This window comes from Elaeis guineensis, chromosome 9 (genome assembly GCF_000442705.2).
Source record: "Elaeis guineensis isolate ETL-2024a chromosome 9, EG11, whole genome shotgun sequence".
NCBI lineage: Eukaryota > Viridiplantae > Streptophyta > Magnoliopsida > Arecales > Arecaceae > Elaeis > Elaeis guineensis.
The window spans coordinates 89,768,297-89,784,326 of record NC_026001.2 but is presented as its reverse complement, the minus strand read 5'-3'; the positions used below and the strand labels follow the sequence as shown (position 1 = coordinate 89,784,326).

General features: G+C 39.5%; 1 protein-coding gene across 16 annotated transcripts; it reads right to left on the bottom strand.

Moving 5' to 3' along the window:
- Window positions 1–1,594: 1,594 nt before the first annotated feature.
- Window positions 1,595–13,250, bottom strand: LOC105042126 (splicing factor-like protein 1). Of its 16 annotated transcripts, XR_012134271.1 has the most exons (5): window positions 10,773–13,250; window positions 9,817–10,340; window positions 9,677–9,734; window positions 6,137–6,198; window positions 1,595–1,809 (listed from the first exon to the last, which is right to left on the bottom strand). XR_012134271.1 is itself a non-coding variant. In XM_019849262.3 (2 exons), the coding sequence occupies exon 1, from the start codon at window positions 13,092–13,094 to the stop codon at window positions 10,809–10,811; it is 2,286 nt and encodes a 761-aa protein (XP_019704821.1). In that variant the 5' UTR covers window positions 13,095–13,250; the 3' UTR covers window positions 1,595–10,340; window positions 10,773–10,808. The 16 variants fall into 16 exon arrangements, 1 of the variants encoding a protein (XP_019704821.1); XR_012134267.1 differs by having other exon boundaries at window positions 6,118–6,198; window positions 9,167–10,340; XR_012134265.1 differs by having other exon boundaries at window positions 9,167–10,340.
- Between the last annotated feature and the right edge of the window lie 2,780 nt (window positions 13,251–16,030).

Here is a 16,030-nt window from a genome sequence, read left to right as displayed (position 1 = left end):
CGTACAAACATCATAAGGCTTGCACGACAGAAATCATATAGGGTGGGCTTCATTCTTTGCTATATTTTTTTCATATCAACCTTGAAGAATAAGTCTAAAAATTTTAAATTTTTTCTTATAATGGAGTTATTAGTCTTATAATCAAAGCATTTTCTTCCTTCTTTATTTTCAGCACATACTTCTTAGTCCCTAGAAGTCATTGCTGAAGATGCTTACAAAATTGTTCATGGGAAATAATCATCCAAATCTGTTGCATCCTCCACTTGCAACTGGCGGATCTGCAGGTCGACAAGAATACAGACTTCATAGGAGAAAAGCTTTTATGGGAAAATTGCCTTGCAAAACCCTGTTAAGAGAGTGGACGTTATTCGCAATGATTTGGTTCTTCATGCCACATTGTGCTTCACCAGGCAGGTGTACGTGGGGGACGTACATCTAATGGATGCAATATGCGATGTTGATCGGTTCTTGGCAGTTTGGAAATGATACAATCTTCAAAGGTACCAACGCAAGCCAGCCAGTCCATGGCAAAAGAGAAAAAATAAAAGAAAATCTTACCTAACCAGTATCAGTTCACGGAGCCAATGTGCTCTAAACTCACCGAGTCATTCGTATATAAGGCTTTATAAATCTCGATATCAGTTCTCTCAATCCACGGCCTGAGACCAAGCTAAACATAGATCTAGTGACATTATAACAGTAAAATAATTTAGAAGGAATCACCATTTTCTAAGATTGTGACAGATATTTTTGATATCAAGATGTCGGAACCTCTAACAATAAAATAGATCCAGAATTAAAAATTCCATTTAAAAAGTGATATCAAGATTTATCAGTTAAAAGATATTTTAAGAAAGAAAAAAAATGTGATTAAAAAATACTGGCTGCTACCATGAACATGCTCTACAAGCCAAGATGTCAGATTTTATTGACTTGTACCAACCGAGATTAATACTGGAGGACCATGATTTATACTTATACCCGGAGGTCCAGATGCTAGTATAATCCAAGATGATAACTCAGTTCACTTCAACAAGCTGGTGTAAGTTTCAAAATAAAATATGACTAATCGGTACCGGTCCAACATGCGGCTGCCTGGGAATCAAATACGACTAATCGGTACCGGATGCAAACGTATCACTCCAACCTCAGAGCCCCTTCAGTCCCACATGCGGCTGCTGCCTGGGAGGGCCTAAGATTGGCCCGACCTGGGTTGAGGTAGGAGTAAAACGCTTGCAACCAGCAAAGCACTCGCAGCAGGTCCACGACGTTCTCCTGACAAAAGCAGAGACGTCTGAAAGGGTGATCATACAACAGATCACTCACCATGTCTGCTTCCTTGGAGTCTGGCTCAGTGGCTTGCGGGCTTGGATGCCGTTTAAGATGCTATTTTAATGTTAATCCAAAAAGTTTCTAATCATCAATGGACCACGATCGGTAGATGCCAGCTGATTATATGAATATGTATTCACTACTTCCATTGAACTTCAGCAAAAGACTGAGACTGATTTTCCAGTAATGTTAACAAACAGAGTACCAAATTTGAAATCCTCACTAAGGCTGAAGCGGCCATCAAAATGCCTTCATGTAGGGATTCAATCAAAATGCATAACAAAATATCATTTCAGAAAAATAAGTAATTCCAAGGTACATAAGATGACGTAAATCAACTTTTAGCTACGGGGCTGACAAAATCAATGTTCAATAGATAAATTATATGCAGGATGCACAATCAAACACTCTCTTCAACTCTGATATGCGATATTGAAAATCTGCTAAAGAGCAGCAATTGGTGGCCGAAGGCAATCCCTACAATCATATGTAATAATGGATATCAGAGCCAAAGATAAATTTTACAAAAATATTTGTAGCATTCATTCATAATTATATTACCTGTATTCAAAAAACAACCACAAAACCTGAAATACTCCCGAGAAAAGGGAAAAATATAACCGTCCCTGACAAATGTTAAACAAAAAATAAACAAAACAAGGGACAGCAAGCAACAACAAAGAACAAACATCTACACAAGCGCACTCTATGACATAATTACCATGCCCAATCCTTACTCTCTCCATTAGCTTTACTGAATTCCAAATTATTGACTAATCATTTCTAACAAAGACTGTATCTTTAGTCACTGCAAGTTACTATCAGATCTCTCATCATAGATTCCACCTAAGAAAACAAATGCGATTCCTTAACCTGACGTCTCCATGTAGCTTCATTGCATAAGCCAAAAACCAAACAACAAGCTCTACCATCTCATTCTCGTTGCAAATGCTATAACTCCTCCAATGAACTCATACTTCAACGTCATTCCCTACTTTTAACATCCACACAAGTCTTTTTTCCTTTTGAAACGTAAACAAATACACTTAATGTAAATATAATCGATGCAAATTCAGGTCCTGACATATTGGCTACGTGCATACCAAGTATGCCAAGCACTAGCATGGAAAGGCACAGCAGATATCATGGCAGTGACAGGCTAACGATATGATCCCTAGAATCAAGTGCCTTCTGCAGATGTGCCTGTGCCAGGCCAACGCTTGGCATATGCTGGCACAACTAGCACACAAGTAATGGCTTTGGCATGCAATGTAATATTCTGTCGAGGCACACCATCATAGCACCTCCAGACCAACAGACACAACAAATTAATCCTTAGTTTGAGACTTGTATATCGCCCCACAATAATATATATATATAGCATATCCTACTACACTCCCTTCCTTCATGCATCTCAACATACCACGGGCACGTCTACATTCATCCATCTTGAATATGTAAAGTATTTGTTTGTTTTCATGTATGACAAATCTGAAATAATGGTAATGAATACATTGCAATATCTTTAGGTCATCCGTATCTACTAAAACCTTATTTTTCTCAAACTCCATGAAAAATGCAACCCATACAGCAAGTGTTCTTTTCTTTTTTGATTGGGACCATGCACTCTGTGTCAGTTCTAAAAACTAGGCCCTCATCTACCATACTTTTCTCATCAATCTAGCATTTAAGACTAAAGTGAATCATCTTCAAAATCAAACATTATATTGTCAAATAGCAAGTTCACAAGCATAGAGTAGACACAGGCCTAGTGCTGACTGTCCATGACATCCACTAAGAGTAGAAGTTGCATATGTAATCCTGTTTGAAAGTATGATGAAGTAACCATGTAAATAAATGTCAATGGAGACAAATATAAGTCATGGACATAGATGCACAAGAAAATTCTAGATACTGTGCAGATAGATGCATAAGAAATATCTACATAATTGTGTGGATGTCCCGGTGTTCTACAAATAAACATGGACAAAAATTAAACACGCCTATCAGACACAGAAATACTGATAGGCATATCCACCATAATATAGGGTCACATATCTCATATAGAACTCCTAACCTACCTTATTATCATCCAAGCATTTTTCTTTCAATATGAGACACAGCTATAAAGCACAACTTTAGGTCACCAAGGTTTGATAAAGGAAATAATAACGTTCTAGAACAGATTGTCACCTTACTATAAATGCCCTAAAAAAGGGTTCCAGTTAAACTTTAAATAAGAGGACCATCAGGCCATGCCACAGCACCCAGATTTACAATTGCCTAGTAGGGCTATCTGCCTTGGCTGGAAAGAATTTTGTGAAAGAGGAAAGATGATGAGTTAATTTAGACACTAAATTCATCTCCTAGACAAAGTAAAGCCAAAGAAAACAACCGAAAAACTCTAAAACTTGACCAAAGTGACTCAACTAGACATGTTTCCAATCAAGCATAAATACAATTGAAAAGATTCAAAATACTCAAATGCTCCCCATAGCTAAATCTGACTTGCAACGTCCTTTTCTTAACAATGTTGTCCATGTAAAAAGATCTGTTTATTGAAATACGAATCATTCAAAAAGGCAAGGGATTTTGACCTCTCAATGAGCCAAGAAAAAGGGCTCATAAATTTTCCTTGAAGGTTTATAAATCTAAAAAGACTAACATGACAATAGACAATGTTAAATGCATAGGCATCATTTTTGTACTTGATCAGAAAACATAATCAGAATTACACATACCAGATGTGAACAAAGATTGGTAATTGATGCATTTCCTATTGTACCAAAAAAAAAAAAAAAAAAAAGCATTTCCTAGTCCCACCAAACCTAAATTTGGCAACTGAGTATATGCAGATGAGATATATGACATGAATAGTTTCTATTGGCAGTGGAAGTCAAAAGAAAAACATAACATGTACGCCTCCCATACATGATGGACTTGATGGTGTGATGTGTATCCTTTGTTGCTTGATGTCAAATGCCTCATTTTACAAAGCCTCACCCCAGAGACTTTGCATTTCCAGAAGCCTCACGCTCAGGCATGAGGCAAGGCAAGCTTCAACTGTGCCTTGTATGGAACATTTTTTTTGTCCCAAAACAATTTGTCAAGAATATATAATAATTGGAAATAATTGTGTGGAAGTGAATGAGCCGTTTATTGATAAAGTGATTTTTCCTATTTTAATTATAAAGTAATAATAGATATAGTCTTGCGCCTTCACAGATTATACAAGGATATGCATATCAGTGGCTTGGCTACAGAGTTTGATATAATGTTATTGAAGTGCATCAAAGAACATTTAATTCTTCAGTTCCTTAAAGAGGCAGGGCACATTGCACATTCACTTAAAAAGTCCAACAAATCATCCCCTTCAAATATAAGTTTCACACACAACTCCAAAACCCAAAAGCAAGGCATTTCAGCTTTGGCTAGAGCTAGAAATATCAAGTCAGTTTTAGAGTTTCATCTAAAACTGACACATGGGGCCAACTAAATTAACATACATAAGCAATATAAGCTGATTTTTCTATTTCTTTATTTCCTTAAAGTGGGAAGCATTTTCCCAAGGTCAAGCTCAGATATGGGAGCTTTGACTGATAACATATGAAAACAATGGGAATGTCATTGCAAAGAAAATTTAATTGTGAGGAAAGTTGTTAAAGAGGGAACAATATATTATCCTTGAAAAAGGACTGTTTCGTTCTCATTTGTTGGGGAATCTGACTCATTATTGTCAAGAGAAAATATTTGAAAGTACATAAGCCAAAGAATTTTTGGTTGCCATAAGTGAGTGGATGGGTATCCACCTTGCAAAAGTGACTTCAGGGCACCACCAACTAAAGTCACTTTAGCATTTTTTCAACCCAGAACTTACTTTAGGTCACTTACAAGGTAACCAAACCAAAGTGTATCATGAAACTTCAACTTATCTGAAATGTAGGGGCTTTTTATCCTTTCTCAAAGTTGGAGGATGTGTGGAAAACAAAAAAAATTGAAAAATGAATTTTCCTTTTCATATTCAATCAGTTTTCTTATGACAACATAAAGCCATTAGCAACCTGCTATTTGGCTTTTAGGGAATAAGTATATTTTCTAACATTTGTATGGCTATCCTATCCTACTGCACAAATATGATAGACATGCAGATTATCACGAGAAAGTAATGTTATATTTTGAAACACTGTGGCATATAACATCTTAAAATTATATACTTTTTTAAAAGGTTGCAAAGTAGAAACATTGCAACTCTACACCCTGGAATCGCAATCAATAAAATATGTAGTAAATTGATGTTAAATTTGTTTGTTGATTTGTTTTTCTTCAACTTCAACAATTTCTCTTTTCTAGATATGTTCCGGGCTTTTAGTACTCTTTTGCCAAAATAACAAAACCATATTTCAGACCATCACAATGACCAAAACTCTGAAAGCTGAAAACTCGGTTTGATGAATATAGAAACCATATTTCTAAACATTGCAAATAAAACTTCCCAGCTCATATAGTACAAATCTCTTCAATATTGCATTGCACTTCTACACTTAATTCAAACCAATTTATGATGAAACGTAATTATTCTACTTCCAAATACTGCGGTTGAAAAGTAATAATACTGAATACTTTTGAGCACAACATAGAAAACATTAACAGTCTTACATAACCGAAACCTACGATACTCTAATGTGTTATCATCCCAAAATTAGAAAAGATACTATAATGCGTAAATCGTCTGCCCAGGAGCCAAGCTTATGCCAAGAAATGCAAATAATAAGAAAAACAGACCACCATTTCAATGAAGTTATACATTCTTCTCACACGGTTGTGATATCATCAGAAGTACAATGGATCCACAGGCAAAGCACGTAGCTGAAAGTATTATGTCAAAAAGATATAAGATAATGCCAAGGAGAACAACTATGGGAATACACATAGTTGAAAGAAGTATGAAGTGTATACCAACGAATCTGATATGTACGAGAGAAGAAAACTGAAGTGGATATCAAATAATTTTTTTTAAATTTAATTCCACCAATAAAACATATGCTACAAAACAAGAGTATTTAACGTTGAAAAGGTTTAAGCTATTATTTTTTTATGGCAAAAAGCCATTTGATTCTTATAACAAAACTTGAATAATAAGAATACATGAAAATCAACCATACAAGTAAATAAATGAAACTCGTATACAAAAACCGCTCTCCCCTACAATGGCTGCTCCCCTTCTCTAACGACAGTTTCTTCCTCAAACTTATTACCTTTCCTGCCAATTTTATGGAACACACTCAAGTCTTTTGTGTCTTGTGGGCTTTGTACTTCAAATGTATGCTCTCTGAATCCAAAATGAATAACTATGCCATTTAATCCAAAATTGAACATTTACAAAATGCATGAATTTGCCTCTAAAGCCCACAGAAAAGGAACTTCAAAGTCAGCACTTTATATGTATCTCTTCCCAAGAAAGAAAGAAAGAAAGAAAACAAGGAAAAAAGATTTAGAGGTTTCTGAGCTTGATCTTCAAAATAAATGCATCCAATTTATAGTTCCACTCCACATTCTTTTTCAATGTTTTCATGTCTTTAGCCAACCAAACAGTTCTAGAAAACAGAAAAATAACAGATTTAGGTGCCAATTTGGCATCACTGTCATTTTTCTATTTTCAGAAACAAAAAAATAAATACTTTTTCTGGTAACATGTTGTGTATGGTCAAATACTTTCAAGAACATAAATATGGTGTAGTAGCAGAGGCAGTGGTAGTGGCAGCAGAGGGAGCTACAATGGTGATAGTGGGAGCAATGGTGGTGATAACAGTGGTCGCAACGACTGTAATGGTCGTGCTATAGCAAAGACATGGCGATGGCAGTACTACTAGGATGGAGGTGGCAGCAGCAATGGCAGCAATGTTCGTGGCAACAGCACAGTCTACGTGGCAAAAGTGCTATTGACAACGATCATGGTGACCAAGGTGGAGGTGATGGTGAACACGGTGTAGTGTAGCAGAGGTGGAGGCAGTAATGGTAGTTATAGTAAAACAAGTGAGTTTGTTGTTTTTGAGAATATTAAAAGTAAGGATTTATTCCTTTCATTTAAAAGTAAGGATTTATTCCTTTCAATTTTCTACAGAATAAAAATCACTTTTGAAAAATAGAAAATAAAAACAATAATATCCAAACAAGTTTTTTGACTCAGTTTTTATAATTGTCTTTAAACATAAAAACAAAAAGCAATGCCAAGAAGGCCCTTAGTCATTCAGTGCTGACTGTAATAACATGGCAGAAGACAAAACCAAAAGGAACATTAGGCAAATACCATAGTTATCTGGGTATATGATGGATGGTTGTAAACATGTAAAATTCAGCACTCACCAATTTTCTTCAAGTATGAAAACTTATGGGCATTTCTCTCTTCATGTGTGCATGTTCTAAGGAAGGGTAGAAATAGACTAAGGTAGCTTTTGGTGACCCAAATGGGATCACTATGGTGATCTTACATCACCAGTGATCCCCATCCCGAGTAATCTAATTCCTAATGATTTAAGATCACCGCATTTGATATGTTATATTTTGATTAAAATCCCTGAGCATCCATGATTAACCTATTTGGTATACTATGAAAATCCAAGATCACTGACCATGTCAAACCAAAACTACCCTGATATATTATATTTTAAAACTATTAAATGGAATACTCAAATAAATCATAGGAAAACATACATGAACATAAATCAAATTAATAAAACCTACTATTCTAGACCAATTTAAAAAGACCAGAGATGAATCAAAATCTATCCAAGTAACCCAAAGGGATTATCAAACTTTCTCAACTAGAATTTCTTAAAATGGAATTATCAAACCCTTCCCAGCTAGAACAGCATTTTTCCAAAGATAGGCATTTTTGGAAACAAGTTTTCTTCCTAGACTGAGGGGCATTTTTGTCCCCAAATATCAGCCCGAATCACTACCCTGCAGTGATCCTAAAAACGTGTCGTCAAAGACGGTTTTAATATCATCGGGATGGGTCGCATTTTTAGGAGTGGAGGTGATTTGGGATCATTGCTATATAAGATCACTAGGATGCAGCTTGGGGATCTCATCATCTCTGCCCATATCATCGTTGATCTTGGGGTGATCAATCCATATGAAACACCACCTAAGAGGTAATTTCAGACATGTTCAACCGTTAAATGAAGGAATGTTGCTCCATGCAACATATTTTATGCTAGCTCTCAATTCCTTTATCAAAAAATAGTGTAAATCTAGTGAATTGACATAGCTGAGTTTCAATTAAGCAAAAATAACTGATTGATCAAAGAAATATCACTTTACAGTTTGGATTGGATTGATTTCCATTTTGGTATGATTTTTCACTTCATCACCCCCCCCCCAACCTCTCTGAGGGGGCCCAAAAATAAAAATGAAAATAAAAGGTATTATTCAGAAAGAAAGGTTGGATCTTTAGTTCAATAATTGAAAGTATACTATAAAACTGAATTGCAATAATTATATGGTTCAAAAAATTCTTAGTTTTTCTTATTATAAGGATATTTGCACAGATTTTGAGAATTAAAATATGTCCAATTTAATATGTCTTACATTGAGAAGAGCACACATTATAAAAGAATAGTTTAAACTTCGACATTGCTGTTCCTAGGGAATTTCCCCTTCTCCACTGAAACCCAAGAAACTTATAGGACTTCAAAATCTGCCTAAACAGCTTGACCTATCCAAGACTTGAAGAAACCCAAATAACATAATACCAACGTACTGGGCTGCTTTTGCCCAATGGCACACAACTTGTTCCTGCCTACTTAGCTTTAACTCCCTCTTCAACACATACCTGTGGTGAATTTCTTTGCCCTCTGGTATTACTATCTGTAGCTTACGGGTAGCTCCACTGTGTCATGACCAAGCTAGAGCAGTCCATCTATACACATTCCCCATTTCTGAGATTTCATCAAGTCCTATTGCACTTGCAACAATCACTTCAACAATTCAACTAACAAATTAGAGTGAATAACACGATAAATCAGAATTATTTCAGAAAAGGAAACTGGTAGAGCTATGGGGCTAGTGTGAAAAAAAAGTGTCAAAGGACAGAAGAACTCGCATGCTGATATAGCAACACCAATAATGCGATGACCAAAAGACTATTTCTGCAATCCTGTTGTTTATGCTCGAAAGGAAGCAGCATCAGCACATAAGACAATGTAACCAGAAAAGTTGACACATATCACCCATGCTACAGAAGTTGGTTAGAATATCAAAATGAATAAGGGAAAAAAAAAATTCACATATGTGGAAAATTTTTCAGCAATGCCCCAATTTCCAGATGTATTCCAGGCAATACCTGATGAACTGGTGATTATCAATTTTTGCAGCATGTCCTCCCAGCTCTCACCTATAAACTGGGAAACAACTCTAGGCAGTCTACATTAATAAAGAAAAAAAGGAAAAGCATAACAGTTACAGAGTAAAATGAATATTTACCCACTCTGATAACAGTATAGCCAGAAGGGTTTCTCCGAAGAGTGATGGCCAGAAACATCAGCGAGCATCCACCCATTCAAAAATGTATATAATAGCACACCAAGATGATAGCAACATTGATAGTAATGAAATATTAAACAGTTAGAGAACTAGATAATCAGCCACAGAACAAAGTCATATAACAGATCTCATATAAGAAACATCATGAAATAACCAGTAAGCAGCCCCTAAAGAATTTCCAGATGAGAGCAGACAGGGAGAAGACTAGCATCTTCACGCACTGGTTGCAGAAAACCCCTCTGCATGAGAAAGAAATCCAAAACCACAGAACAATTGTAACTGTCAAGAAACAGATGTATCAAGTACATAAATTTGCCACTTTGAAATTGATCAGTTTTTTGGCCCAGCAGTCTCTGCAATGGTCATAAGAGTACAGCAAGGTTAAACATGTGAGTCCCAAACTTCCAACTAGGTGAGCAAGAAGAAATAAATCAGGTTGACAATAGCTCCAAGAAACCTCAAGCCTGCCAAAAAATTTAATCATCACCAGTATCCAAGTTAAAAAATGCCAAAACATCAATGTAACCAAAAAACAATGTGCTAAATACAAGACACGGCAAATATTAGGTCATGAAAAGAAAATGAAGCAAATGGAAGCACAGCACAGCTGTTTCCAGACAACTTGGCTGAAATATCTCCTGCTCAATAAGAAAACAAAAATGTTGAATGCTATTATAATCAAGAATATACAATCATAAATCACTTCATATGCAGGATCGTTTTTGCCTAGTTTATGTTCTTCATGAGTTTGCTTGAGTTTATAAAAACCATGAGTCTTACAAAGGCATTTGCTGACCAAAATTTCGTAATTTCATATAATCAATCTTTGCAATTAATCATGACCCAACTATCATATGATCTAAAAAAGAGCAAGTGGAGACAAGATGAAGTCTTACCTTTCAGTGCAGAAGCAAAATGCATGATAGTCGACATCACTTCATCTCTGACATGAATTTCTCATACTCCGTGTCAGCACCCCCAGTTACTGATTGTTCTGCAGTTGAAGCAGGCTGGGGCGCCGGTGGATTGGAGACCCATGGTGCATTTGCGATGCTCTGAGTGGGATCAACAGTTGGAGGCAGTACTGGCGGTGGAACTGCCGAGTAATAAGGTGCATACCCATAAGGAGGTGGAGGCGGATACATTGGAGGAACACTTGGAGCAACAGTACTGCTGTAGACACTGTTCTGCACAGGCTGGACTGGTGTGGTAGTGCTCTGTGATTGCGCGCCAGGAGGATAACTCTGCACTGATTCCCTTGAAGTTGAAGTTTGAGGTGCAGTGCCAGGAGGAACATTCTGTGCCGGAGGAGGGTACTGCACACCATAAGGCGGCACAGACTGGCCTTGAACAGGGGTATACATGCTTGAACCTGGTGGTGGAGGATATGGAGCATATGGAGAGGGGACCGGGGGACCCCACGGAACTGGTGCATAGCTACCAGGTGGTGGTGGAGGGTTTGCAACAGGCCCACCAGCCATATACTGTTGAGAAGGAAATGTAGGTGCCACAGAAGCGGGAGGACCAGGGGTCACAGCCGGCTGAGGAGGCTTCCCTGCTACTCTTACAGCTATAACTCTGCCTTCTAGATGATATCCATTCATAGCAGCAATTGCAGCATTAGCCATAGAAACATCTGCATACTTCACAAAGCCATAGCCTTTGCTCAGTCCAGTGGTCCTATCCTTGATAACCTTAGCCATCACAATATCCCCAAATGAAGAGAATAGTCTGATCAATCCATCATCATCGAGAGTAGGCGGCAGATATCCTATATACAAGTTTGTCTCGTCGTATTCCTTCTTGATCCCATTGGCCGCTCCAGTGCCTGCCGCGGCCCCAGCACCACTACCACCAGCCCAAGGTGGATTGCTCCCTGAAGAGCCCGAACCAATAGCTAATGTCGAGCTCTGCTTGGTTAGAGACTCTGGAGCCGTCCCACCAAGCTCGGCCAAGAAATTCTGGTACTCATCGTCCATCTTCTTCCCGGATCCTTTCATGGGGCAATCAATCGTGGGATGCCCTCCATCGCCACAGATCTTACACTGGACATCGCTCTTAAAGGTGGTAGTTCGAGCAGGGCAGGCATACTGTCGGTGCCCGGGCTCGCCACACAGCCTACAAAACTCGTCATCTCTGATGGTTCCGTTAAGCGCAGCGAGCTCTCTCAGCTGCTGCCTCTTGTGCTCATTCAGTACTTCATCGACCGGCGTCAAAAGCTTCTCCACCATTGCAGCAGCAGCATCCAAAGACTCCTGAGTCTCGGCCTCGACCAACACGTGCAAGTCCTCATTTTCTGACGGATCCGGCTTCAGATCCCTCTTCTGCTGCAATCTCCCTTCTTTGATGGACCCTTTGCCCCGGATCACAATCTTGGCGCCAGTCTCCTTCTCCATCCTCTTCTGGGTGTTGCCCCTGGGCCCAATGATAAGGCCGATGAAATTGTAGCCTGGATACTCTTTCATGGGGATGTAGAGCTTCTTCTGGAGCTTGGGAGGGCGGTAGTCGGCTGGGGGCTTGAACGCTGGGTTCCGGCAAATGAGCTGGGAGATGATTTCCTGCCGCTCCTTCGTCAGCCGCTCCCTTGCCCGATACTCCCGAGTATTGATCCTGATGCCCATGTTGTCGTAGATTGGCTCCGGGGAGGGGGAGCGGGCGCCCTCAGGCCGGTCATCTTGGGGCATGCCGGATTGAAGAAGCCGGTTGATTTCAAGAAGCCTTAAGTTGAGGGCCTGGACCTCGGGGTCGAGGTCGGCGGCGAAGTCCTTCATGAAGTCGGGGAGCTGGCCGACTGGCTTGGGCTCCTCGTCGGCCCACCGGGTCTTCCGCTTCCGGCCGCCACCAGATCCATCGCCGGCGCTGTCGCCGGACTCCGCCGGAGGGTCCCAGCGGCTGCGGCGGCGGCGGCGCCGGCTGTTGATCTCCTCCTCCCCGCCGGACACATCCTTGTCGGTGCCGCTGTGGGTCACGGCGGCCCGGCCGTTCTCTAAGACCAGCGGCCTCTCCGCGGCAGCGGCAGAGGAGGGAGACCGGCCATCGGCTTGGTCGGACGGCGGTATAGGAGGTGCGTTTTCGGGGGGTGGGAGAGGGGGGAAGTGGTTGCGGGGGTCGAGGGTTTCGAAAGAGGGAGGGCGATCTCGGGTTTGGAGCGATGGATTGGAGGGATCGAGGGTTTGGGGGTAAGAGGCTAGGGTTTGGAAATGGGCGGATTCCTCCATTGGAGAAAGAGAGAGAGAGAGAGAGAGAGAGAGAGAGACTAACCTTGGCGGAGAAACGGAGAAGAAGAGCGGAGAGCAGCAGGAGGGCGTCGAGAACCTTCGGTCGCTGATGAGCTTTTAGGTGGGACGCGATAAACTGAACCCGCAAGGGAGGGTTCGCGTGATACATGTAGGTAGCGTTTGGCGACCCAAATTAGATCCCGATGATCTGAATTTTGTAGCGATCTGATGTAAAATTACTATATTTGATAGATCGTACCCATAAATAATTTATTTTATATATTATAAAAATTTAAAATTATTTATTATATAATATTAATATATATATATATATTTTTTAAATATTCTAAATTAAATAAATATTCTTTCAAAATTGATATACATATATTTTTATAAAATATTTTTTTACATATATACCTAGACATCGTTAAAATTTAATGATTTAAAATTAAAATGATCAAAATATCTTTATAGATAGATATATAAAAAAATAATAAGAATATATATATAAATAATAATTTTATAAAAATATTTACATAAATTTAAATATTTACAAAGGTATACATACGAAAAATCTAAATTAAAATTTTTTTACATGTAATACATCTCCTTTGATTTGTTAATTCTTTTTTTATTTTAATATAAATATTTATTTTAATTAAAAAAATGAGATAAATAAAAATAATATATTAAATATTTTTATTATATAAATATAAAATATAATAAGATATTTTTATACTAATTTAAAATTATCATTAAATCATATTATGATAATAATATGATTATTTATATATTATAATATAATATATATCATAATTATAATATATAATATCAAATATAATATTATATTATATAAATAATATTAATATAATACATTAATGGTATATTGGTATATCAAATTTGTTGATAGACTGAAGGGTATTTTTTTTCTTATATTTCAGCATATAATTATTGTCCGGAGGTGATCTTAAATTTCCAACCTCCAGAATGGATATTCTATTACTGAATTGGAGGGTGATTTTAAGGAGCAGAGGTGATTTGAAATCACTATCATGTAAGATCATTATGGTACAATCAAATACGATGATCTTATCATCTTCATCTATATCATCTTTCATCTTGAATAGATTATCCCATATCTAACACCCCCATGTAAAGAGACTAGGCTCAGGATCGAAATATTTGAAGAAGATGGATGGCTGTGATCTGATCAGATGACTGGAGTAACCAAAGCTCTTCAACTCGCATGGCCTGACTGCACACGTGCAATCTCTACTCCACGCTCTACAAGTACAAACGCATTCTCAATTTTAGACCTATTGGGTATAAAATAATCGCAGCCGAAGTTTGTAAAAGGCCGACCCTTCCAGGGCTCTTCCGACTTCCGACCTTGTGTGGCATCTTTTCGAACTCCCCCGACCGTCCGAGCTTCCATAATACCATCCGGACTTCTCCAATAATGGGCTCCTCCATTCATCTACCGGACTGCTCCAAACGCTCTCTAAGCTTCACTATCAGCCGATTTTCTATAGTGATCGACTATTCTCCGAATCTCAGCCTAGACTTCTTCCGGCCACGAATGACTTTACTCCGAACTTCTTTCGGGCTTCGTCAATATTCGAGTTTCTCCAATAGCAGGACTTCTACAGTAATCAGATTCCATCCAAGTTTCTACGACGGTCAACCGCCTTCCGAATTTCATCCGAGCTCCAATGAGAGTCGGATCTCATCCGAACTTCTACAGTGGATGGACTCCAGACGAACTCCTACAACAGACGGGCTCCACCAGCTGGATCTCTACTCCGAACTTCTTCCGAACTTCGTCAATGACCGAGCTTCTCTAGCAGCGGGACTTCTATAATAAGAAGTCTCCATCTGAACTTCCACGGCAACTGGTCTTCGTCTGAACTTCTACAACAGAATTGAATCCCGGACTCCTCCAATGTTCGACCTTCAACAGTATCCTCAAGACTCCTCCAGCGGACGAACCTCCACAATGCCATCCAAACCCCACTATCGATCGACCCACTGCCGGACTCTTCTAGCGATCGGACTCTTACCAGACTTCTCCAACAGAAAGTCTCCGTCCGAGCTTCTACAGCAGACGACTTCTGCTTGCAGCATCAGTGCCCAAGGCACCCGACGACAGTGGACCCGTCAGCAGCCTCAAAAACATCCGACCTTCTCTTAGATTGCAGAGACAGAGAGCCATTTCGCTCTATCAGACGTCCCAACCGAGCTTCAGCCGTCAGGCCCGAACTCTCTGGCAAGTCACAATAATGGCCACTACCCCACTTCACTCTCTGTAACAGATTCCACGTGGCCCCAACACTCTCTGGCAAGTCGCGACAATGGATACCACTCTATTTTCTGTAACAAACTCCACGTGGCCCTGAACGGCCCTCTGATGCCACTACTCTCCGTAACAAACTCCGTGTGGCCCCGAACGGCCCACTACCAGGCAGTTACAGACGTCGCTGTCAATCAGTTATGCTCTCCGTCTATAAAAAGGGACCCCCAGATACGTTTTTCTCTAAGCTAAAAACTCTATCTCGAAACTCTGCTAAAATTTTATTTGAGTGCTCCATTTCTGTTGAGGCAGAGTACTGACTTGAGCGTCGGAGGGTCTTGCCGGAGCACCCCCAACTCCGGTTTAGACTTCTCTTGCAGGTCCCAACGGTGGACGCGATCTCCTCGACTCCAGCTTCTCCGGCGTCGGTGGAATTCTGCACCAACAGAATTGACGCTAGAGGAAGGGTCTTGTATCTTCGCAGTACCCTTGTTCTTAAAGAAGTACTCAGCGGGATTGTCTTCGATCATCTTCTTCGACATTTTCTCCTTGTTCTTCCATCAGATCTCCACCTGATACCTCCCTGAAAGGCATCCACCAGGCGATCTACGACCTCCGCAGCCAGATCTCAGCGAGACCCGCAAGC